The sequence below is a fragment of the Sinohyriopsis cumingii genome, chromosome 13 (assembly GCF_028554795.1).
Source record: "Sinohyriopsis cumingii isolate HCF-2022 chromosome 13, ASM2855479v2, whole genome shotgun sequence".
Lineage (NCBI taxonomy): Eukaryota > Metazoa > Mollusca > Bivalvia > Unionida > Unionidae > Sinohyriopsis > Sinohyriopsis cumingii.
In genome coordinates this window covers 6,372,011-6,397,973 of record NC_142973.1, presented here as the reverse complement: position 1 = coordinate 6,397,973, position 25,963 = coordinate 6,372,011, and the positions used below count along the sequence as shown (strand labels likewise).

General features: G+C 40.9%; 1 protein-coding gene across 1 annotated transcript in view; it reads right to left on the bottom strand.

Moving 5' to 3' along the window:
- The window catches only part of LOC149784897 (blastula protease 10-like), a 63,043-nt gene extending 37,625 nt beyond the window's left edge, over positions 1-25,418 (bottom strand). The window contains exons 1-4 of the mRNA XM_089978483.1: positions 25,262-25,418; positions 24,735-24,843; positions 23,949-24,087; positions 22,212-22,281 (exon numbers count right to left, since the gene is read on the bottom strand). Of these exons, the coding sequence (XP_089834609.1) occupies positions 22,212-22,281; positions 23,949-24,087; positions 24,735-24,843; positions 25,262-25,312 (369 nt within the window). The 5' untranslated portion in view covers positions 25,313-25,418. The remainder of the gene's footprint in view (positions 1-22,211; positions 22,282-23,948; positions 24,088-24,734; positions 24,844-25,261) is intronic.
- Between the last annotated feature and the right edge of the window lie 545 nt (positions 25,419-25,963).

Below are 25,963 nucleotides of genomic sequence, written 5' to 3'. Positions count from 1 at the left end.
TGCCTTGTTCAACTTGTCTGCGCACGTTTGTCAGCCCTACCTGTTACCAACAACATCTGAAGACGCAAGGTTCACAGAAGAAATGCGCTTGTCAACTGCTGAGATTGTGCCCTACGTGTGGACAAGGCATACTTACCAATAATGCCAAGGCACACGTATGTCGAGGAAAGAAAAAATGTCACATTTGTCACCACATCGTGGACTTGGAACACCAATGCTACGTGCAAAAATACCAACCCTCACCAGAGAAAGAGGACGGTCACAAGAAGAAAGGCAATTTCATCTTTTTCGATTTCGAATGCATGCAAGAGACCGGCATTCACATTCCTAATTTTTGCGTGGCTCATCGAGCGTGCGAGAAGTGCATTCAAGAACCTATCTTCAGTCATTGCCCTCACTGCAGCAAGATTCCTGGAGGACGTGAAAAAATCTTTCGGGGACCGAACACGTTAGCCGATTTTGCACAATGGGTCTTAGACCCCATCGACAAGACGTGGAGCCAAGAGGACATCGAACGTTACGGAGATTGTCATCGTCATGCCACGGTGATGGCTCACAATTTCTCCGGATACGATGGACAGTTTCTTTTGAGGTACTATACGGAACAAGGCACCGAGCGTCCTAAAGTGACTTTGAACGGAGCCAAAATCATTTTCATGCAAGTGGGACAAGTACAGTTTAAAGATTCGATGAGCTATTTGGCCATGCCTTTGAGTCGAATGCCTAAAACGTTTGGAATGACAGAAATGGCTAAAGGGTACTTTCCACACTTTTTCAATACGGAAGCCAATCAACACGCCGTTCTACCCCATTTACCTGAGGCTCACTATTACGACCCCGACAACATGCGTACCGAACAACGAGAAGCTTTCTACGCTTGGTACCAGGCTCACGCTTCGGACCCTTTCGACTTTCAGGAAGAAATGCTAAAGTATTGTCGTTCCGACGTGGACATTTTACGGCGTTGTTGTGGAAAATTTCGAGAACTGTTCATGGAACACGGAGGGGTCGATCCTTTGAAAGAAGCTTGCACCATTGCCAAAGCGTGTTCCTTAGTGTATCGACAACGATTCATGCCTGAAAATACCGTGGCTGTCATCAGTCCTCAAACGACCCACTTTGTCAAACGTCAATACTCGGTCAAAGCCCTACGTTGGTTACATTACTTGTGCGACAAGGAAGACAAGTGGATTCAGCATGCCCGCAACGGAGGGGGCGAAAAGACCATCGGAACATATTCGGTAGATGGCTGGGACTTAGAAAACCCCAAGATCGTGTACGAGTTTAACGGTTGCTTATTTCACGGATGTCCCGTCTGTTACCCTGACCGTGGTACTAAAAATCAGTTTTTACAACGAACCATGGAAGACTTGTACCAGGACACTTGTCAGCGACGCCTAAAGTTAGAACAGGAAGGATACCAAGTGGTGGAAATGTGGGAACACGAATACGATCACCGTATGAAAACCGATCCCGAGTTTAAACGTCTCGTGGAAAGTTACCAGTTCATGGACCCGCTGAACCCGAGGGATAGTTTGTACGGAGGAAGGACCAATGCCACCTGTTTGCTGTACCAAGCCGACGAAGAGAAAGGAGAAGAAATCAAATACTTGGACGTGTGTTCGCTGTATCCCTACGTGTGCAAATATTGTCGTTTTCCCGTAGGGCACCCACAATTGCTGACGGAACACATCGACCTGAAAAACATTCGACAATACGAAGGCTTGATCAAGTGCAAAGTTTTGCCTCCCACCAACCTCTACCATCCCGTCTTACCTCACCATTGTCAAGGCAAACTGATGTTTCCCTTGTGCCGTACTTGTGCCGAAACGTGCAACCAAGACCAACCTTGTCAGCACACCCAGGAAGAACGGGCCTTGACGGGAACCTGGGTCAGCGTAGAATTGTTCAAAGCTCTGGACATGGGATACCAACTGTTAGAAGTGTACGAAATTTGTCACTTTCCCAAGACACAACAATACCACAAGGGTGACCCTACTCAGAAAGGCATTTTCGCCGACTACGTGGATGCCTTTTTGAAACTGAAGCAAGAAGCCAGCGGCTATCCTTCCTGGTGTCACACTCCCGAAGACCAAATACAATTCAAAGAGAAATACCGGGAACAAGAAGGCATCACTTTAGACCACATCGAGAAAAACGAAGGCAGGCGATCGTTTGCCAAAGTGATGTTAAATTGCTTGTGGGGTAAAATGGCACAACGACCGTGTTTACCCAAGACGGAATATTTGACAGAACCTTCCCGCTACTTCCAGATGATTCATGATAAAACCAAATACATGAAACACGTGGACGTCGTTCGAGAGAATTTAATCTTGGTCAATTACGAAGAAGATCTGGACTTTGTACAAGACGACCCTTTTGGAAATGTCATCATTGCGGCTTACGTGACAGCCCATGCTCGCTTAAAATTGTACGAAGCTTTAGAACTGTTAGAAGAACGCATCCTGTACTTTGACACGGACAGTTGCATTTACATCCATCACCCGATTCAACATCACCCTAACATCGAAGGAGACCGTTTAGGAGCCTGGACAGACGAACATCCCGACGACAAGATTCTAAGTTTCGTCAGTGGCGGTCCCAAAAATTACGGCTACGAATACCGTGACAAACAAGGAGAAGTGCACACGACGTGCAAAGTGAAAGGACTGACTCTGAATTATCGTACCAGTCGAGTGGTCAACTTTGGGGTATTGAAGGAAGCCTTGCAATCGGGAGAGGATGGAAACTTTAAAGTGACCACCTACCAACCGAACAAGATTGTACGTTTACCCACTCACCACATCGTCAGTCGGCCCTTGGAAAAAGTCTATCAAATCGTGTACCAGAAGCGAGTTCGACTTCCCAATCATTTCACCTTACCGTATGGACACGTTGGTATAAAACATTGGTTGTAAGAGGATAGTTACCCCACCAGAAAGATGACTTCGCCACAGCAAGAATCGAGTGAGAAACCCGATGAGAACTCCAAGTTCAAACCCTACCATTTTCCAGTCTTCTTACCTGACTATTGTGATTGTGCCCGTCGATTGGACACGTTTCAGAAATGGCCTACGAATAGGGAAGGATTACCTTCTTCGCATGTTTTAGCTAGAACAGGATTTGTCTACTTGGGACCTGAGTCAGGATTGGGATACGAGGTACAGTGTTTCGCTTGCGGACTGAAGTTACGAATGGATCTATGTATCTATAAAGATTCAGCTATTCTGGAGCATACTCGATGGTCTCCGCACTGCCCTTACCTTTCTATGGCCTTTCCACCCATCACACTACGGTACAATGTTGACGGTACCTTAGAGACGGTACCTTCCAGAACAGGACATAAAAAACGTAAAAAAGGAAAGATGTACAAGTTGGAGACTGCATTGAGACTAGTATAAAAAAGGGGCTATGGTCAAGATCGATAGTTCATTGTGACTACCAAGACCGAGCGAACAAGATGAATACTTTGAAAAAGACATCGTTTCAGTTTGGGGATTGTAAAAAAGTTGTATCTTCCTCTAGTGTGACTAATATTGGATGGATAAGACCCATGCATTGCGACGGAAAATGTCCGGAAGGAAACTGCGATTGTCCATGTGGTTACCATTGTAATTGCGTAACGGAGTTTGCAGACGAGTGCGATTGTGAGCCTTGCGATGGGACCGATGCTGTACCTTGTGACCTGAGCGATGCCGTAAAGCATCATGGGAACTTTAGTGCCCCTACCCCTGTCATGGAAAGTGATGCTGTGCGTGTCAAACCTGTGGGATGCGAAAGCGATGCTGCTCGTCCTCTTGGACATTTTACTGGGTTTCGTTTTAAAGGGGAATGTCGACCTTCACGTTTACCTCCCTACGGATGTCATCCAGCCCTGAGCAAACTCCTACCCATTTCACTCAACCCTCATCGAAACGAACCTGTGAAAAACGAATATTCGTTTCCTGTGCGTTCGTCGGAATACTGCGACTTTGAAAATCGTCTTCAATCGTTCAAAGGAAAATGGCCAAAGTATCTGGGAGGACCGACCCCCGAAGAATTAGCCAGAGCCGGATTTTTCTACTTGGGCGAAGGAGATAAAGTCAAGTGCTTCAGTTGCGGTGTGTCACTTCACCACTGGGAACCGCAAGATTCGGCCTACGTAGAACATGCTCGATGGTCACCGAATTGTCATTACTTACCTTTAGTGGGACCGAGACATTGAAGTAACTTCTTACCATAATCATCTGTTCATGGATACTTTACAAGAGAACATTTGTGCTTTGCCTGTGGAGTTGAGAGAACGCATTTACCGAGAGCTGGTCAAAATACAAGTGAAACGTAAAGAACAATTGCATCCGATACGTCACCGGTGTTTGAACCACTGGTACCTGAAGGCTATACAAGGACTGATTCAATTGAAAGTGTTCCATTGGACAGACATTGATCAACGACCTCCTGGTTATAAAAAAGAATGGTTTGGTATTGACGATTCTATTTACTACATTGTAAACGTATTGCATCGAATTCCAGAGGAAGAGTTAACGAATTACCAACATCTTTCACACAATGTCAACTTGGTGAAAGAGGAAACTTCTGAACGAATTGTAATGTGTAGATTAGTGACTCAACGATTTAAATTCGACACTGAAGTGAAACCATGTTTGTGCAAAGAGTACATTTCTTGTGTCAGACCAAAGAGGATTTAGTATGACCTATTCATGGATACTTTACAAGAGAACATTCGTGCTTTGCCTGTGGAGTTGAGAGAACGCATTTACCGAGAGCTGGTGAAAATACAAGTGAAACGTAAAGAACAATTGCATCCGATACGTCACCAGATCTTTAACCACTGGTACTTGAATGGTATAAAAGAACTGATTCGTCAGAAATTCTTTCAATGGTCAGACATTGTTCAAAACTTTGAGGTCGCTAACGATCGACATGTTCATGATTATGGTTACTTCGAGATTCACCTACAGCAATACATTGAGGAAGACAAGTTAAAGGATTACCAACATATTTTACGTGGAATCTACTTAGAGGAAGAGGAAACACCTAAACGAACTCTGACGTTTCGGTTACAGTATGCAAGATTTAGATTCCCTACTGGAGAACGAAGATCTCTGGCTAGAAAGTACGTCTATTGCATCCGAAAAAAAGAGAATATAAAAAGAGGCTGCCATGCCACGGTTTATGTCACATGTCATCCAACAGATTCCGTGGAAGGAACTCAATGACCATATTCAAACCGTGGATCATTACCATCAATTATTACAAGAACTGTATCCATTCAATTTTGGACGACAAGTGGTGTGTGTCTTAGTGACTTGTTTTCTGGGATTTCGTTTACCAGCCGATTCTTTGTGGACTCTTTACGATCAGTACTTACCACCTCCATGGCCTTAAATGGTCACGAAAAACTCCTTTTGCTCAAAGCCTTGCGTTTTCATCTGGATACTTCTCGACCTCAACAGGAAAAAAAGATTCGTCAACTTTTAGTGACCCAAGACGTGTATGACGATGTGTGTGTAGCTTGTGACTTACACCCTCATTGGACAGATGTTCGTGATTGGAAAAAAGGGGGTTTTGAGGCTTGGACCCAAGAAGTGGCCCAGTATGCACAAGAGTTGTTCAAGGAAAAAAGTTACTTTTCAACCTGTGTTAGTGACGGTGCCAGAAGAACCCGTCACCGAGAACAACCACTCGCTTCAGGACAGGACTGTCATGGACATGCCTGAAAGGTCATTCCGGGAGGACACTTGTGTGACAATACCTCATGTAGAGACTGTAAGAACATTACACACTGTCCCTAGGACATCTTGGTTAACCAAAACATGTTGTACAGACACTTGTTTATATTCCACTTTGATCGCTTTGCTGTGTTTTATATTCCTGTACATCACTATTTGGGTTGTATGTATTTTTGTCTTTCGTGTTCATATTTGAAACATTCAATAAACGTGTTCTGAAAAAGTATATAAACTCTTGTCTTGTTTGTTTTTTCGTGTCACAAGTGACATTTCTCATACCATGGCTACCTCTGCTGTCTCTGCTCCCTCTTCCTCTACTGTCAAAGTCATCGACGAACACTTAGATCGTGCCAGTTGGGAGGCTTTGTATCTTCGCCATCCCTTTAACATGCTCATTGCTGGACCTAGCGGTTCAGGCAAAACCGAATTCGTCAAACGTTTGATCGAACATAAACATCATTTGATCGATCGGCCCCCTCAACGGATCGTGTGGTGTTACAAAGAGTGGCAATCGGCGTACAGCCTCTTGCGAGAAAGTCAAGGCGATTCCATCGTGTTTGTGGAAGGCATTCCTAAAGAAGACGACGGCATCGTCTCTGACTCCCGTCTAACCCATTTGGTCATTTTCGACGACATGTTAGGAGAAGACGAAGAAGAAATTAAATTGTGGTTTACGCGCAAAGGGCATCACCGTAATGCCAGTGTCGTTTACATCACCCAAAATTTGTTTCAACAAAGTAAAGCCCATCGCACCATCAGTCTCAATGCGCATTACGTGGTCTTGTTTAAAAGCCCTCGAGATAAATCGCAAGTGCAAGTCTTAGCCAAACAGTTAGGAACGCCTTGGCTGACTCAGGCGTACGACGATGCCACTCAAACGCCACACGCCTATTTACTCGTCGATTTGAAACCTACGACCCCCGAGGATTTGCGATTTCGTACCCACTTGTTTCACCACTGGTGCCAAGACGGAGGGCCTGTCCTGTACACGTCTCCGTCCTCGACTTCATTTCACTCCCCATGAAAAAAAATCTATAAAAACCTCAGACCCTTTTTCGTCTGTCTCACACAGTGTGAACATGACGTCCCTTCAGTCGCATCTTCCCGTCAAATTGATTCGTGCCTTGTATGGCATCAGCCGAGAAAAAGATCCACAAACACGAGCCCGTGTCTTAGAAGCTAGTCTCAAAGAAGTCTTACGATGGTTCACGGTGACGGCACGTCAATTACTCCAAGGAATCATTCAGATTCCTCATCAAACCCAACGCTTTTTCGATCGAAACAAAGTCGCTTTGGTCCAACTGGCCGATCCCCGCATCGACACTCAAACCAAAAAACAAATCATTTTGAAACCTGGAGGGAGCGGTACTCTAGGAGGGGTCATCATTCGCTCACTCTTAAGATGGGATCCTAATGCCCCCAAAGTTATCCCCAAGACAAAAGTCCAACGAAGCCCCAAGAAGAAAAAGAAAAAGACCAGGTCCCCAAGAAGAATAACTTCTCCAGTGGCAGGACCCTCCTCTTACCAGACACCACCACCATCACCCCGGAAAAAGAAAAGAAGCCCCCAGAAAAAGAAACAGAGAAAAAGTCCCCAGAAAAAGAAAAGTCCACAGAAGAAGAAGAAAACTAGTCGCAAGAGAGGCACTTCGGCCAGGACGCAACCTTACACTCGCAAGCCACGACCTGCCACAGCGTCTCCGGCAGCCTCACGTTTGTCCACTTCTCCGTTGATGTCACCAGGAACTGAAGAGTACTTGGAGACGTTGATCACACCAAGAACTTCTCCGTTGATGACCCCCAAAAGAACTTCCCCAGTGGCAGGACCTTCCAATTTAGCGGCAGTGGCTGCTGCTCACAAAGTACCTTCTCCCAAAATCAAAGTCCATGAAAGATCGGGCATGTTACAAAGTTTACTGGATTTGTCCAAGCAAGAACTGGCTCGATTTAGTCCGTTACGTACCCCTGCACGACGTGTCATGCCTGTCCTCAAACTGATAAAACGTAAAGACAATCAGTGGCGACGAGTTCCAGTATAAAAAGACCTGTGACCAAGTCGGGGGTATCAGTGAACTTGTAAAAGATGTCACCTCCAAGAAGCCACAAAAGAAAGAGACAAAGGCAGACGCGTCATCCGACAAAGCGCTTAGCCAAGCATCGACGTTACCCTAAAAAAAGACACAGTCGTTCCAAGAAAAAGAGGCGTCAACAAAGGGGAGGATTCCTTGGCGATTTTCGGAAAAACATTGTCACCTTTATGACAAAGCGATAGTCCCAGAAAAAAAAAGATAAAAGGGTGTGCGTTAAGTCATCGACGTTAGTGTCTGTTCGGTGAATGTCCCGGAACCCACAAGCAAAAAATGTCACCCTCCAGAAAACCCCAAGGAAAAAAAAGGAAAGGACTGCCACCACGTTTAGCCAAACATGGGGACCTGTTATCTGTCCTGTCCAAAGCTTCTCCACCCCTACGAAAAAAACTCATTCAAACGGCCTCCAAAGAGGTCATCGATACCGTGTGCGAATGTTGTTTGAACGTTTTGAAAGGCACGATCCCTTTGTCCAAACACCAGAAACAATGCTTAGGCAAACATCGTCACGTTCTTCGGAAAATGGTTCAAAAGAAAATTCCCATTCGTCAAAAAAAGAAGATGTTGGTCCAACGTGGAGGCATTTTACCTCTCTTGTTAGGCCCCATACTAAAAGGAGTCTTGGGAACCATGTTGGGAGGACTGATGGGAGCAAGATAAAAAGGCCTTCGGAAGTCCCAAGATCTCAGAATTCATCCCTGACAACCCCATGGAAGGACGAAAACTAGCTTTAGTGCCTTACAAACGATGGATGGAATACCATCGGTGGCAAGAACAACGCACCCCGCATTTACCTCCCAATCCCAATTTGAGCGAAATGTCCCAGTTACAACACGAATTGCAGTCCTTGATGGATCGCCAAGATTTGTCCGAAACAGAAAAATCGCAAAAGTACGGTCAACTCTTGCAACGATTGCAACTCTTTCACCAGAAAGCTTTAGACGAAACAGCTCTACCCACTCTGAAAGATTTTAAGACCTTGATGAAAAGTCCAGCACCATCACCAGTACCAGTACCAGTACCAGTGGTCAAGACAGAAAAAGGAGAAGAAGAAGAGGAAGGGTTTCTAACTCCACCAGAAAAAGTACGCAAGTTAACAACACCACCTACCTCCAGAATTGGATGGATTCAAAAGATGATGGCCACCCCTTCTTCATCACAAGAGATAAAGAAAGTGAAGACAGAAGTGAAACAAGAACAGATATCCCCTGCACAGACATCCTCCTCCTCTTCGACACCTATTGCTGGTCGCACACGCAAAGCCTTGCAATCCAAGAAAATACTCCAAGAGAAAAAGAGTAGCCTCTTCCAAGAGTGGGTGCCTTATTAACACATCAACCAACACAAAAAATGGAAAAAGTCTTAGCCAGCATTTACTACGATCCCTCCCATCCTGCAGGTTACGCAGGAGTTCAAAAATTGTATCGTGCTGCCAAAACTCGACTGAAAAGTCTCCGTTTACCTCAAGTGCAACGATGGTTACAAGAACAAGCTACCTACACTTTACACAAACCCATTCGACGCAAGTTTGCCAGAAGTCGCACCCGAGTGGAAGGCATCGATCATCAATGGCAAGCCGATTTAGCCGATGTCTCTCATTTGGCCAGCTACAATCGCGGCTACAAATATTTGTTTTGTGTCATCGACGTCTTTTCCAAATTTGCCTGGGTCGTGCCCTTGACTTCCAAATCGAGCAGCGAGTTAGTGCGAGCCCTGCAACGGGTGTTGAAACAAAGCGGTCGTCGCCCTCTTCGATGGCAAACGGACAAAGGCACCGAATTTCTGAACCAAGCTTTCCAAAAAGAATTAAAGAAACGTGACATTCATTTTTTTACCACCGAGAATCCCGAAACCAAAGCCAGTATCGTGGAACGTTTTCAACGTACTTTGAAAGAACGCATGTGGAAATATTTTACGCATCACCACACTCTGAAGTACATCGACATCTTACCGCACCTGGTGCAAGCGTACAACCAATCTTACCATCGAAGCATCGGACGTGCCCCGCAAGACGTGACTCCCGACAACGAAGTGCTGGTGTTCGAGCGCCTGTTCGGTACGTCCCCGACGAGGGCTGTCCCCAAGAAAAGTGGAGAGTTGACCGTGGGAGATTGGGTGCGCATTGGCAAAACCAAACGCACTTTCGACAAAGGTTACTTACCTAACTGGACGACCGAACTGTTTCGCGTCACTGGACGAGTACATGGCCGTCATCCTGCCGTCTATAAATTGGAAGACATGAACGGAGAAGTACTCAAAGGAACGTTTTATTTGCCCGAGTTACAACGTGTCACCAAAAAAGAAGACGACGTGTACGACATCGAAAGCATTCTCGAACGCAGAACCCGTAAAGTGGGCAAACGACGTGTCAAAGAAGTCAAAGTACGTTGGAAAGGATATCCACCCAGTTTCGATTCTTGGATCGACGCTTCGCAAGTCATCGACTATAAAAAGAAGAAGTGACCATCATGCCCTTTCACACAGCAGCAGACGCAGCTACGTCGACCAGTCCTTCTTCCCCTAGTTCTTCTGTGCAAGATTTACAAAAACAACCCTTGTGGGTGTGGTGTGGAGAACGTGTGCCTAAAACGCAAATCGTCTTTTTCTGCCAAATCTTCGTGGTGTATTGTGTCATCGGGGCAGCCATCGCCAATTTGAGTTTGCAACAAGGAGACAAACAATTGTGGACCATTTTATTGAGCAGTTGCATCGGTTACTTGCTTCCCAATCCCTCCCTGAAATTCTCCTCGAACGGGAACGTTGTGTCCAGTGCCAGTGCCAGTCACCACTCCAACAACCACAACCAGAACCCCATTTTGGGCGGAGACACACCTCTGACATCCACTAATATTCCCTCGGACAGCCACAGAACTCTGGAATTATGAGTCACCAAAACCAATTTTACTTAACCTTACCCAGTGACAGTTCCATGGAGGTGTTTCCCCACAACACGTTGTGCTGTTACACGGCCAAATTACCTCAGGCCATCCCCTTAGATCACGAAGCCCATTGGGAAGTGGCTTTAGTGGAAATCATTCACCCGACCCAAGTCCTCAATGTCATTCCCAATCAAAATTTTTTTAATGTGGAAGTTCATGACGAGTCATTGCAACAGGAGTTGAATAAGAAAGTCACGTATGACAATAAAATCTATAATGAGAAAACTCAAAAATGGACCTACCACTTTTTAATTCCCCCAGGTTATTATTTCAGTGGTCAACATTTGGTCAACGTCATAGCTGCCAAGTTTAATGGCGTGTTTGGGAAAGCTTTGGAGCATGCCAAAATAAGTTTCACCATGGAGTACCACAAAGTAGCTCGTCGCTTCTCGATGAGATTTGAGCGGAGTAAAATCATGTCCATTTTATTTTGTCCTGAATTGTTTGACATGTTGGGCGGAGACATGAACCTGAGAATGAGCATACTCAAGAACAACGAATTACCCATCGTTTACGACAACGAGTCTTTTAGCAAGTTATTTCGTACCCCAGTAGAACTGAACCAAGGACTGAATTTGATGTTCGTGTACTCCGATGTGGTGGAATACAACGTGGTGGGACACACCTCCGTGCCGTTACTGCGTGTCATTCCTTTCAAAGTGGATTCTGCCGCAAACGCTGACGAGGAAGGTGGAAACACTTACCACGTTCACCGCGAATTTGTCCATCCTCATTATTTGCCGGTCAGCAAGTCGTATTTGGACACGGTCAACATTACTATAAAAGGAGATTTGGGACAAAATATTGCATTCACCAAAGGAAAAGTCACGGTGAAACTCCATTTTCGAAAACGGTTCTCTCACGATTCGTAAGCAAGTCATGTATCCAGTGTACCAAGGGGTTGCACGACAGCGAGGACACGGTTTAGGAGATATGTTAAAATCGGCCTTTCGTTCGGTGGCCCCGGTGTTGAAACCGATGGTGACACGCGGATTGCACGCCTTGAAAGATGCGGCACTGACGCAAGGCAAAGAATTTCTCCAAAATGTCATCATCGACAAACAAAACCCTAAAGAAGCCTTCATGAGGGCAGGCAAAAATGTCCTGCAGCAAACGGGTAAAGACATTTTAGGCCGACGAGACACACCTATAAATGCCCTGCACGCTACCGAGTCAGGCATTCAGCAAGGACAAGGCAGAAAGAGACGACGAAGAAAACACCCTTTCACCAGACTTCAAGCTAGAAAAGCCAAGAAAAGAAGAACCGTTCGAGACTTAGACGTTTTCGATTATTGAGACACAGAAAAAATGATGCACCGAGAGTCATGTGCTTGTTCCAAGACGGAACTGGAATGTTTGCCATGCCCCCCACCATGATGACGATGCAAGAATCCCAGTGGGTGGAATTTCATCCCGTCTCCTCTTTGACGGATTCCGCTCCCATCGAGTTCGAAATCAAAGGACAACCCGAAGATTACATCGATCTGAATAGCAGTTACCTGTATTTGAAAGTCAAAGTGATCAAAACTGACAACACCAATCCTGGAGCCAATGATAGGGTAGCGCCCGTCAACAATTTCATGCATTCCTTGTTCAGCGAAGTGGACTTGTACTTGAATAACAAACTGGTCAGCAGCAGCATGGATACTTACCCATATCGTGCCTACTTGGAAAATCTCTTGACGTACGGAAAAGAAGCCAAGAATACTCATCTGGATGCTTGCGTGGTATGGAAACCTGACACGGCAGGTGCAGGCACGTTTAGCGACACAGCCCTGACAGAAGATGACAATCCTCACAATGTGGGGTTTAACACACGTAGAACTAAAATTTTGCAAGGACGTAGTTTAGAACTGATGGATCGTTTGCATTTGGACATGTGGTTACAAGAAAAGTATTTACTGAACGGAGTTGATATTCGCCTGAGACTGAATCGTAGCACTGCCGCTTTCCATTTGATGGCCCATGCCAACGAATACAAAACTGTTATCCAAGAAGCCAGACTTTACGTACGCCGTGTGGAAGTGTTACCTAAAGTGGGAAACGACATCAGTCAGACGTTGAGCAGAACGACCGCCAAGTATCCCATACGACGTGTGGAAGTGAAAACGTTCACCATTCCTGTTGGACAGCGATCCATGATCGAAGATCATCTGTTCCAAGGACAGTTACCCAAGCGTTTGATCGTTGGTATCGTCAGGAATTCAGCTTTCAATGGACTTCATAACGAAAATCCTTTTGAGTTTCGACACTCTAGCGTGTCCAAAATCGAAGTCAGTCGTGACGGCAAGACCTTGTGTACACGACCCTTTGAGCCTAACTTTGCCCAGAACAATTACTTGAGATCGTACTTGTCCCTGTACGAAGCCACCGGACAGTTAGGAACCAATACCAGTCACGGTATTACGTACGAAGATTATGCAGGAGGCTACGCTTTGTGGGCTTTCGATTTCACTCCAGACCAAGGCAGCGACGAGGGACATTTCCACCCTATAAAATCTGGCCAGATTCGTGTGGAAATTCAGTTTGCAAATCGAGACCCTGCTGATCCAACGTTGAACGTGATCCTGTATGCAGAATTTGACAATACGATAGAAATCAACAGTTTGAGAGAAGTCATTCTAGATTACTAGAAGCCATGGAAGACTGTTATCCCTCTTTACCTAGTGAAGAAACTTTGGACATGAAATGTGAGGAGACCGTGGAAGGAGAATCCCAAGACAAAGACGAAGAAATTGTCATGATGAAGTCGAGATGGCCAGAACAAGAAGCTCATTTAGTCTCCTGTTTTGCCAAACACTTGGTCGACAAAATGACGGAATTGATCAAGAAAAATTGTTATGGATGTCAAAACGATCATCCCAGTCAAATTCAACACGATAAATGCCTGATGTTGAGTCAAGAAGAAAAATTGGACGAGTATCTGGACGAAGCTTGGAGTCTCATCTCAAACAAAGACGTGTTGCACCAGTGGTATAAAGACTTGCGTGAACATTCTTGTCCACCATTAACCACTCAAGAGATCCATCGTATCGAAGCTCTCCTGAATCAGAGTGAGGAAACAGAACGAATAACCGTTTATTCGTCAGACATTTTCAAGCAAAAAGTCAGGATCGAATTGACGACTTATTATTACCTGTGAAGAAGAAAAAAACACAAATCAATGGATACCTGGGAACTTTATTACCTTTTGAACCATAGTTCGTATACGGCTTCTTGGAATCCTGTCGTCTGTGCTAAAGATGAACTCCCTCATCGCAAACCTAAAGACCATCAAGCTTACGTGATCAACACGGACGAAAGTCATCTCCCAGGAACCCACTGGGTAGCCGTCTACTTTCCTCAAGAAGGATGTGTGGAATATTTCGATTCGTACGGATTGCCCCCTTTGGAAGACGATATCATCGACTTTATGAGAAGAAATGCTCAAACCACCCGATTCAATAACGTGAAATTACAAGGCACAGATTCCTTGGTGTGTGGACAGTACTGTGTGTATTTTCTGCATCATCGCAGCCTGGGCTATTCCTTAGAACATTTAGTGACTCATTTTGATCCTCGTTCTTCTGCTAGAAACGATGTGAAAGTAGATCGATGGTTTTGTGACCATTATGCTTATCTTTTGTCTCAAGCTAGGAAACGTAGTGTCCATCAATGGCCTAATGATTTCCAACAGTGGAAATCACAATTTCATTCACAACGTTGTCAGCCCTGTTCAAAGTACTTAGTATTTGAAGAAAAAAATGTTTGTGATTTGAAAAAAATTGTTTGATGTTATAGTGTTGGATTATTGTTAAAAATGTTAGAAATGTTGTTGTTTAGTGTTAAGTGATTTTTGAATAAAAAATGTTGTGTTTTGAAAAAATGCTTTTGTCTTTTGTTTAGCTATAAGAATGTTGAATTGATGCTCTTTCATTTCTTACTATCCCTCTCATGACAATCACTGAACGTTGCGACTCGAAAACCGTGTGGGGGATGTTTTCCTTCACGTCCGCGCTTTCACTTTAAGAACCGGGGTTGTTTCCAGTCTAACCATCCATTGTCGACTCATCCTCCTACGAAGATGTGCTCCAAACTAGCTAAGCTCAACGAAGCCTACGTGAATTTGCATAGGGTCAGACACAGTCTGATACCGAAGCCAGAAGAAATAGAGAATGTGAGAATGTTAAAAATCACTGAAGACCTGATAGAAGAGCTCTTCAGAGAAGAAGTGAACAGGGAGAAAGAAGAATGGACAGAGAAGTACAGACTTCAAAAACAGCAACAACAACAACAACAACAACAACAACAACAGCAGCAGCAACCTGAACCTGACAGAGGCTTTGTCGATTGCCGTATCGACACCAAAGAGTTCTTCTTCTCTTTCCGAAGAAGCAGACCTATCGCCAGAAAGTCTATCCTCAGAGGACATCGCATTCTTAGAAACTAAAAAAGAATGCCATAGCAAACAAAAAAAACAGCCCTTTTCAGGGCTACCCCAATACTCTAGAAAAGAAGTAACGATCGATTTGCCAATGTGTGTAGGTAGAGTAGTGTGAAAATAAACACTAACTCTTTATTAAAGAATGTGAGGGTATGAGTTTGTGTGTTAGTGTAATTGTGTTTGTAAGTGAAAAAATAGATTGATGTATATAGTAGATTAAAATGATGTTAGTTGTTTGGCTGTTTGAGGTGTATATTTGGGGTTAGATTGGATTGCCTTGCGTATGTGGATAGTCTATTGAAGTGATGGGTAGCATAAAAACGTGAGTGAGTGTTTCTTTTAGGTCCGCGCGTTGTTGTTTCTTGGTCATGATCTAGGTAAGATGAATTTTATGTTTTTAGGGGATGTTTTCCTTCACGTACGCGCTTTCAGTATAAATTGAAACTCGTTCGGCAGTCCAGCTACCCTTGTTGATTGATCAACACCAAAAAATGAACACGAGACTTGAGAAACTGTTGGAGCTTCATGTGCATCTGGAATATGCCAGGCGCATATTAAATGAACTGGCCGCGGAAGCCATTGTCGAGGAGGGAAGGATAAGAGAGGAGGAAAGAAGAAACAAAGAAGAGGAGGAGAGAAGATATAAAGAAGAAGAAAGAAGATATAAAGAGGAAAGAAGAAACAAAGAAGAGGAGGAGGAAAAGGAGAGAAGAAATTTCAAAATCCCAGAGAGTGAAAATTGGGATTCTGAAGCGACATATCCTGCCTCTGCTCTCTCCCCCCAAAAGGTAAAAAGTAACTGGGGGATAAGATGTGTATGTGGCGCCAGGCCTGGAAGGTGCCACCATTAACCAGGTGTCCATGAAGTTCCAAACAAAAACAGCCCTTTTCAGGGCTACCCAATACTCTAGAAAAGAAATAACTATTAATTTGCCAATGTGTGTAGGTAGAGTAGTGTGTATATAAACACTAACTCTTATTTTAGATAGTGTGAGGGTATGAGTTTGTGTGTTTGTGTGTTTGTGTTTGTAAGAGCTCAGGTATGTTAGTGTGAATAGTAGATTATGGGTTTCTTAGCGTATGTGAAGAGTATAGTTAGGGTTTTATTATATGAAATGAGAAAGTAGGGGGATGTTTTCCTTCACGTCCGCGCGATGTTGGGTCATCATCTAGGTAAGATCCATTTGATGTTTTAGGGGGATGTTTTCCTTCACGTTCGCGCTTTTCGTATAAGAACCCACAGTGCTCGTTGTTCAAACCATTCTGCAAAGAATACAAAGAAGATGGCTTCTAACCAAATGGACAAAATGGAAAAATTGCAAAACGTCCTCGACAATTTAGGAATGATAGAGCAAATGTTGGTTAACCTAAACGAGGATCACTATTCATATAGTCCCCATCGAGTGAAGATGGAGATAAACAATTTACGAAAAATGAAGGTAATCATCAGTGATCTGTTGAAAGAAATAAAGGAGGAGAAGGAGGATGAAGAGGAAAAGATAAGAATAAGAACATGGAACGAAAAAATTGAAAAAGAAGAGGAAAATGAGAAGAGGAAGAAAGAAGAGGAGGAGGAAGAGAAGAAAGAAGAGAAGGAGAAAAAAAAGAAGAGAAAGAGTGTTGGAGATAAAATAAGAAGTTGGTGGAGGAAAAGAAGAAATTAGAAGAAGAAAACCCAAAGGCCCTTTTCAGGGCCAGCCATATTTCTCGAAAAGAGATAGTCTTTTGAATTGCCTACCCCTTTTTTAAAAAAAATTTTTTATTTTTTTTTTTATTTTTTAAAAAAAATCCTATATTCAATTTCCCTTGACGCTAGATTGACCCACGATTTATTCCCATGTTAAATTCCCCTTGTACGTAGAGTGACCCACGATTTATTCCCATGTTAAATTCCCCTTGTACGTAGAGTGACCCACGATTTTTCGCCATGTTAAATTTCCATTGTACGTAGAGTGACCCAGGGGTCCCTGTAATGCTAATTCCCATTGTACGTAGGGTGCCCCACTTCACTACTTACATTCCAAAACAAGCTTGGGAAACAAGTGGAATCATACAATTTTTGGCTCACCGACAACAAACAATAGCTAAAATTTGGGTAAGATTGAATGCAAACTATTGGCTCATAACGAAAAACATTTTTTAAAAATCGGAAAATTCAAGATAACCTGAATGGTCATACAATAAACTATAAAAAGTGTATAAAATATTTAGATCTCAACACAGAGAGCTCACGTTTGGGTGTATTTATAGTCAGTTGTATCATTTTTTTCTTTAGACAAAGTAAATGTTTATTGCTGAACACTAGAAAAGAAAACATTCTCTGCTCAAATACAGTGTAATTCTTTAACTTATGTTCGTTGTGGTATGCCTAAATTGGTATACATCTCAAAAACGCAAAATAACTAGGAATAACAAAGTATGATTTATACGTAACCTTGATCCCATATCTAGCATCAGACACAGTTTTAAACTGTAAGATTGCTAAAAGTGGAAAGAACAGTAAAACAATTGAAAAAATTATGAGAAAAGTCCATCTGAAGCAGTGTTACGGACCAGCTTCGCACTCCTAAAAGAGACCGCCGTAAAGCTGAGAGGCTTTAGCTTCCCAGCAGACTCACTATTCATTAGCAAATCTATGAAGCCGCTAAGAAGAATATTACAAATATAGTCCATGCAGCGAAAGGAGCCCACGATAGTACTTAGATCACGGAAAGTTCCAGCTGCAAAATGCTCATCGAGATTACTAACAAGCTAATGTCAAGGAACAAAGGTACACCATTTCCAACTACCTTCTCTCCAATCGACCTTCCGGACCTGTTTGCAAATTTCTTCCGTGACAAAGTACAAACCGTTTGTGATAAGCCTGACAACACAATTTCAATTGACTCAACGTCACCATACAGTTGGGAAAAAGAATTTCAGCGGCAACCAGTTGCAGCATTTGAACCTGTCTCTATGGATTTCGTACGTACAATCATGATGAAGAGTGCACCAAAGTCATGTGAACTTGATCCAATTCCAACATCACTGCTGCTTGAGTGCTTAGAGCCAGTATTGCCTTCACTAACTGATGTTATTAATATCTCTCTCTCATCCGGGAAATTCCCCATCATTTTTCAAAACTGCCTATGTAATGCCCCTGCTGAAGAAACCAACACTAGACCATAACGATTTAAAGAACTACCGCCCAGTTTCCAATCTCCCATTCACATAAAATATCTTAGAAAAGGTTGTTCTATCCCAGCTTGTATCTCATCTGAATTCTAACAGTCTTTCTAGCAATGTACAATCTCCATTTCGCCCTTGCCACAGTACTGAAACTACTCTTCTAAAAGTAGTTAATCACATTCTCTCTGCTTTGGACAGCGGAAAGATTACAGTCCTCACCCTCCTTGATTTGTCTGCACCATTTGACACAATATACCGTATTACCTGACCGTCTCCAGCATGTATTTGACATTCACGATACATCCTTACTGTGGTTCAAGTCCTACTTGGTCAACAGGACACAGGGGTCTGTTCTTTGACCTGTTCTCTTCATTCTATACACTCAGCCGCTCTCAAGTGTTATAGATCATCATCCAGTGTCTCACCAATTGTACGCTGACGACACCTAAATATACAAATCTAGCCACCCAACTGAAGTTGATGCTGCCATCCAAGGTGTAGAGAGGTACATTTCTGATGTGAAATCATGGATGACGTGAAACAAGCTGCAGATGAATGATGATAAAAAAACTGAGGCCATTCTGATTACAACACAAAGACTTTCTCATTTACATCCTTTACCTCAAACAATAAATATCAGCAACACCAACATTAAATTCACACAATCAGTACGAAACCTAGGTGTTACTCTGGAAAGTACTCTCACGTTGCACCAACATTATATGAAAATATGCAAGGCTGCATCTCCATTTCCTAATATCTTTCAGCTGATGCCATTAGAAATTGTTTGTGTTCATTAGTACTTTCAAGACTGTATTATTGTAACTCAATTCTGTCTGGTTCATCTCAATATCTACTCCAAAAAGTTCAAAATACAGCTGCTCGGATCATACTTAGAGTACCACGATCAGAGCACACCTCCCTGCTGCTCTGTACCCTATAGTGGCTATCCATTCGATCCAGAATCAAACACAACATTTGTTATCTGTGCTACGTTTCACTGACGGACTCCAGTCCAACATATCTATCCGACCTCACCAATGTGTACACACCAGTGGTATACTTACGCTCCTCTTCTGACAATTGTATACTCATTATTCCCACTATGAAAACGAAGTCATATGGACAACGCTATTTTGCATCCCAGGGCCCAGCAACGTGGAATGAATTGCCCATTGAACTTAGACACAAAGACACAGTGATCCCATTCAATAGTGCTCTTAAACCGCACTTATTTCGACTGCAGTAACAAAGTTTAAGACCTAATAATGTTTCCTACTTTAAATATTTTCATAATGTTTGTTATGTTTTTTTTTTCTAATTTCATGGTGTTTGTTTTTGTAATTATATCGTTATATATCTTCTTCTTCTTCTTCTTCTTCTTCTTCTTCTTCTTATTATTATTATTATTATTATTATTATATGACACAAAATTTTGTAAGAATTAACGTTTACTACATTTTGAAAATTACAAGTAAATTTAATTATGTTACACAACGTGTCAGTAATAGAGCTTCCACGACTTTCTTCTCCAACGTCATTAATGATTGGAACATATTACACAACTGTTTAAATAATGTTTAAAAATATATATTGAAACAAACTAGCTATCAGGTAGTACCTTTTATAAAAACGATAATGTTTCAAAATATATATTGAATCAAACTAGCTATCAAGTAATACCTTTTATAAAAACGAAAATCAAGTGAACCGAAATTCAATAATTATTTTTATTGGAATGAATTATTTTAGTGATACTTTTTAATTCTAAAATTAGCTTTTAAATTTGTGTACGTACGTACGTATGTATGCATGCATGCATGTATGTATGTATGTATGTATGTATGTATGTATGTATGTATGTATGTATGTAATGCTTGTAGAACGTACTGTGCCATTGTTATTTAATTGTTTTATGTGTTAATTGTAAGAAGGATGAAACAAACGGTAAAGAAAATATTTGTAATACGAAACACATCCACCCTCTAAAAGTGAGAGAAATTCAGTTAGTCCTCAATAGTTTCTATCCTATTAGAGATTAATACCAAACGAAATCGTGCAATTCAAAGTAGTTTATTCTTATCATGCGAAACCCCAATACGTAAAGCAAAGTAAATATAAAAGTGGGCAATGAACTGAATCGGATGGTAAATTTTATAGAGAATTTACTGTTTAAATATTTTGTATATATTCTATATAGTGACTGATACTGAACAACAAGTCGGACAACATTCGCACCTAACCAGCCATAGCAGTAATCAGCAAGCCATAGCCTATTCTGTACCTATATTTCCGTTTGACTGACGGGTGGGCGGAATTGGGAATCCATCAGTTGGGAAAGGTTCAAAAACAGCAAGATTGGAGATTTAAATAACGCCTTCTCCTATAGCACCTTAACAACTGTAACGTGGCAAACCTACACAATAGTTCATTGCAGAGGGGAAAAGGCGTTGTATACTATTTTCAATAAATGTAAAAGAAAAAGTTTGTATGGTAGAAATGATCATGAAATTAGATTATAAATTCCATACACCAGTATTTTGTTTTCCCTAAAAGTGTTAGAGGTTGGATTGCACGCCGCTGACGCTGACCCAAAATAGCTGGAATCAATAGCAATGTCACGCACCCGTTAAGCTCGCTGTACTCTCCTTTGAAGAAAAATAAAATGAGCCATTATTTTGTCCGCGTTGAAACCGTGAATAACAGAAGCAATCTGATTTTAACCATCCAATGCGATATTATGAGGGGTAATAAACGAGAGCATTTGTTAACGACGAGATGATTTTTCAAAATTGTATTAATTATACCAGTTCGGCTTCTTTGAAGCGGGCGATTTTTTAATTATAGTGGGTTACAACTATTCCTTCGTGTTAGAAGTACGAGATTTGCTATGCTGAACAACTCCTTTTTGTGTATTACCATCTCTTGAAGTGGTAAGAGGACAAATCAAAACTCTAAATATATGCGGAGTTTGGTTTTACATTCCGTAACAAGATAATAGACTGGCAAGATTTTTGTGTATTTTGAAAATCATTAAAAATGAATAGACTACATATTTTTTTTATCAACATCTCGTAAAGGATACAAGAACATTTAAAACAAGATAAAGCTTACTGGACCATAGTGAAATGTAAAATAGTGCAATTATTTTTTAATTAAACCCATCAAGAGAATAATATTATAGTTCTGCTCAACAATGTATCTGCACAGTCAGAAATCAAGGTAATCATCAAATTGCAACGTTACTGGACCAAATCACCAAACCGAATTAATTTAAGCTAATATCACTACAGTGGTTGTTTTACCTTTAGCAGAGTGTAAACGACATCATATGCATAGGTAAAGGTTGTAAAATATAATTTTACAGTGTGTTACTAAATGTTTCCCATTTGGCTCCATGGCCTACACGTGTCATGCTTAATTACAGTGCGATGGGTATGTGGTTCGGTTCTTGACAGAGTTTTTTTCTTCGTTAGTTCAAATGATATCCATACACCTATGCTTAGTGATTTATGTCGCGGTATCAAAATTTTGTGACATTTTAAGTTAAATCGTCGGCAGTTATTATTATTTTTAATCGTACTGGATTTATAGAGATGCGCCTTTGAATGAATCAATTTTTCTGATCATTTTAAAGTAATTTTGTTTGTGTTTTTTTATTACTTTTATTATAACTTACCGTTTGGCCAGTATACTAGAAATTATTCTAGTACCAAACATACATTTATAAAATGGACCCTGTTAAAAATATTGAAGAACGAAGGAACTGTTAAATGAAATTAACTACTGAAAAAAGTGATACCTGATTACAAGCATGGACAGAAATGATTAGAGCAGTGTCAATCATGAAAGAAATACTCACCGAAAGACATTTAGGGCCGAGTCCAATCAACTGGGGCTGAGTTTTGTGATAGCCATTTCTTGAAAAGCAACTGCAACATGCAAAATATTTTAATGTTAATTTCACAAATTTTGAATGCTAATGCAACTTCAAAATCTTTAATTTACTGAAATTTCCCCTACGTACCATTTTATGCACTCTTTTCGCTTTTCTCAGAAAACATTTTATAAAAGATTCCAACAAATCTTTTATGTTTCTTTTTGTCCACAATTTTGTGTATATTTATATGAGGAATTTTGTTTTTCTTTCAAAAGTAAAATGCATTTTCCAGTGATACGTTCTGTTTAGTGTTTGTAGACTTTCTAGTAGAATTGGCAGTCTGTTGTATGTTCAGGGATATAAGTGACTTAACGTCGTTTACGTTTATGTTAGAGAGAAATATTATTTTATATTAATGTCTAATGTATCCTCATTTTGAATCTCAGTTTTGAACATTTTACTCTCTATTCTTGATGCATTAAATACTGAGTATGGAAGGGTACGCGGCTTGTATCTTGTCCCCATCCCCATAAAAAACCGCTATGCACACCATTTCATTGGATAATATATGGGATAGTTATGATTGGACACCATTTCACTAGAGAAGATACAGGATAGTTATGATTGGACACCATTTCACTAGAGAAGATACAGGATAGTTATGATTGGACACCATTTCACTAGAAAATATACAGGATAGTTATGATTGGACACCATTTCACTAGAGAAGATACAGGATAGTTATGATTGGACACCATTTCACTAGAAAATATACAGGATAGGTATGATTGGACACCATTTCACTAGAAAATATACAGGATAGTTATGATTGGACACCATTTCACTAGATAATATACAGGATAGTTACGATTGGACACCATTTCACTAGAGAAGATACCGGATAGTTATGATTGGACACCATTTTACTAGATAATATACAGGATAGTTATGATTGGACACCATTTCACTAGAAAATATACAGGATAGTTATGATTGGACACCATTTCACAAAATTATATATGGGATAGTTATGATTGGACACCATTTCACTAGAGAAGATACAGGATAGTTACGATTGGACACCATTTCACTAGAGAAGATACAGGATAGTTATGATTGGACACCATTTCACAAAATTATATATGGGATAGTTATGATTGGATACGGCTAATAATGAGATGTGCATTACAAAATTATCTCCTTACTTACATCCGCCTGTTTGTGTTGTCAATATAAAATACAAATAATAACTATCATATAGGTTAGAGAATGTTTAATTCGTACTCTACAGAGATTTGAACCCAGGTCTGTGGGTAAACGACACCCATCGTCTTGCCTGCACACACGAGGCCATATTCCCTTACGACTAAGCACATATCACCAAAATAGGATGCTATTCAATCGGTGTCATAGACACTCGTGTGTAGACCTAGTAATTAATTTTCATGTATCCATACAGTCATTCCGGAATCCTATGAAAGAAATCAAGGTATATAGAATGAATTATAGAGAATTATAAATATACAGGCTATCCCTGGATTCTATAAAAGAATGATTGATAGTAGTAGGCAGAATTGATATTTAATACAAATAATACGATCATACAGTTTAGAGAATTTTTTAATTCTTACTCTACGGAGATTCAAACCCAGGTCCGCTGGTAAACGGCACCCATTTATATATAACGCCAATTTGTGTCGATCACAAATACAAGCTTACTTTCCAGCACTGAAAAAGTTGATGTAACGCTTCTCTCTGAACTTCGATTCCAGCTTGTCCGTCCAAGGTACAAATTTAATACATGTAACATCTTCCCATCGTCTCATGGCAGCCAGGATCTTAGCTCTCTGTTTAGGTTCTGGCAAATTTAGAAATAAAAAACTTTATTAGTTTAAAGATAGCTTTCAGTTAGCGTAAAATTCGCTTTCATTCTAATAAAACTACTTGTCTACATACTTACGTATGCAATTCAAGAACAAACGAGTAAAAAGTCTTGTACTTAGCAATCTAGATGGCTTCTTTGGCGTGGTATATATATATATATATATATATATATATATATATATATATATATATATATATATATATATATAGGAGAGTACTATCCCTAGATTCAAAATATATGTGTATGTGTGTAGTTTTAAACTAAGGCTATCATATCTGGATTTGGTAAATGCAGTTAAATTTCGATAACATATATAATACCAGTAAATAATACTCGACACAACTCGAATTTTTATTTCTTACCTGGCAACCTCAACAGTTTTAAATTGTCGAAAACTCGAACAAAACAATTTTAGGCCATCAACATTTTGAGTTACTGAAAATTATTCGTAATGACATTCACAGTCATTCCTGTTTTGGCATGTGTTGGTTTGAAATTGATTTGATTTTGTATGTTCCTTTTCTTTTCATAATCAGTGTTCTGAAAATGACAGTACATAATTGATCTGATACTTAGCAAACTTTCTAATTTAAAAGGAAATACACGTATTAAATTCGTACCGTACACAGTCTGTGGGAGATTGTAAGGAATTATTCCCCCTGGCCAAAGCCGTATTTCCTCCAGCATGTTAACATCGACAGTTTCATCCTGTCCAATGGAGGGATGAATCTGAAAATAGAGTGCAATTAGGAGATTGTACCAGTGACTTGAAGTATTATTATTTATTCCAAAAATGCATGCCTTCGATAGAAAGAAAATAGGTGAGCGTAAGAAAATAATTCAAAACATTGTAGTTGATCGTGATATAAAAAATGTTATTCAAAACGATCAGTTACAGTAGGCCTTTCCTAAAGTGTCTTCAATATCCAGCAGAAATCGAAGCATTATCAGAACAGCTATCGCATCGAAATACGTGTGTCCTTGACATGAACCAAATAAAACAGTGTTCTTGTTTGTATGTGAGCGCGCACGTGTATGTGTGCGTGCGACAACGAGATGGGGGAGAAGAATTTGATCGTTTATCTCTATCAGATCAATTAACCTGCTTCTAATTCCCGACAAAATTCGCCCCAGATGTTATACATACCATTGCTACTGCTAAAACTTGAAGAAAAATTCCGAATTGTATATAATCCATATAGTCAGTTAATGCAATTGACAAGTGGATGGCAAATTTCGACGCGAGCCAACAGCTAACTACACCGTCTAAACTACTAGACACGATTTTTGTTATTTTTTATTACTGTAATAGAATTTCTGGCCGCTCTTGATTAAATATAATATGAGCTACTGTAATTACTAGACGACCAATTATCCATTTACTTAAAAGCAACACGCGACCTCACTTGACCTTGCAGAGATTTGTGTTATTGATGGAGTTTTAAAAACAGGATGTACCAAATAAACAATTTTTATATGCTATAGGTCATACATGAATATTCTACCATAATACCCCCTCACACACATACACACTTTATCTGAAAGTGTTAATAACCAAAATAACAACAAGCAAACTGAATTTATTTGGAGAAGAATTGAATCCTTTCTTGTCCTTGTCCGGTAATATATATTTCAGGTGAGGCTATTTTATGTAAGTCATTATTTTACGGAACTCGTCTGGTACCCACTTATCGTTATGAAACAAAATCATTAAACTGAGGGGTCAACTAGACTGATTGGGTTAGGACATCAGTTGTACCCACGATGACATATAGAACGCCGTTTAAAAGTGATTTTCTGTAGTGTTCACTGTCTTCTGCTGCAAGTTTTCTAATTAAATATCGAGTTT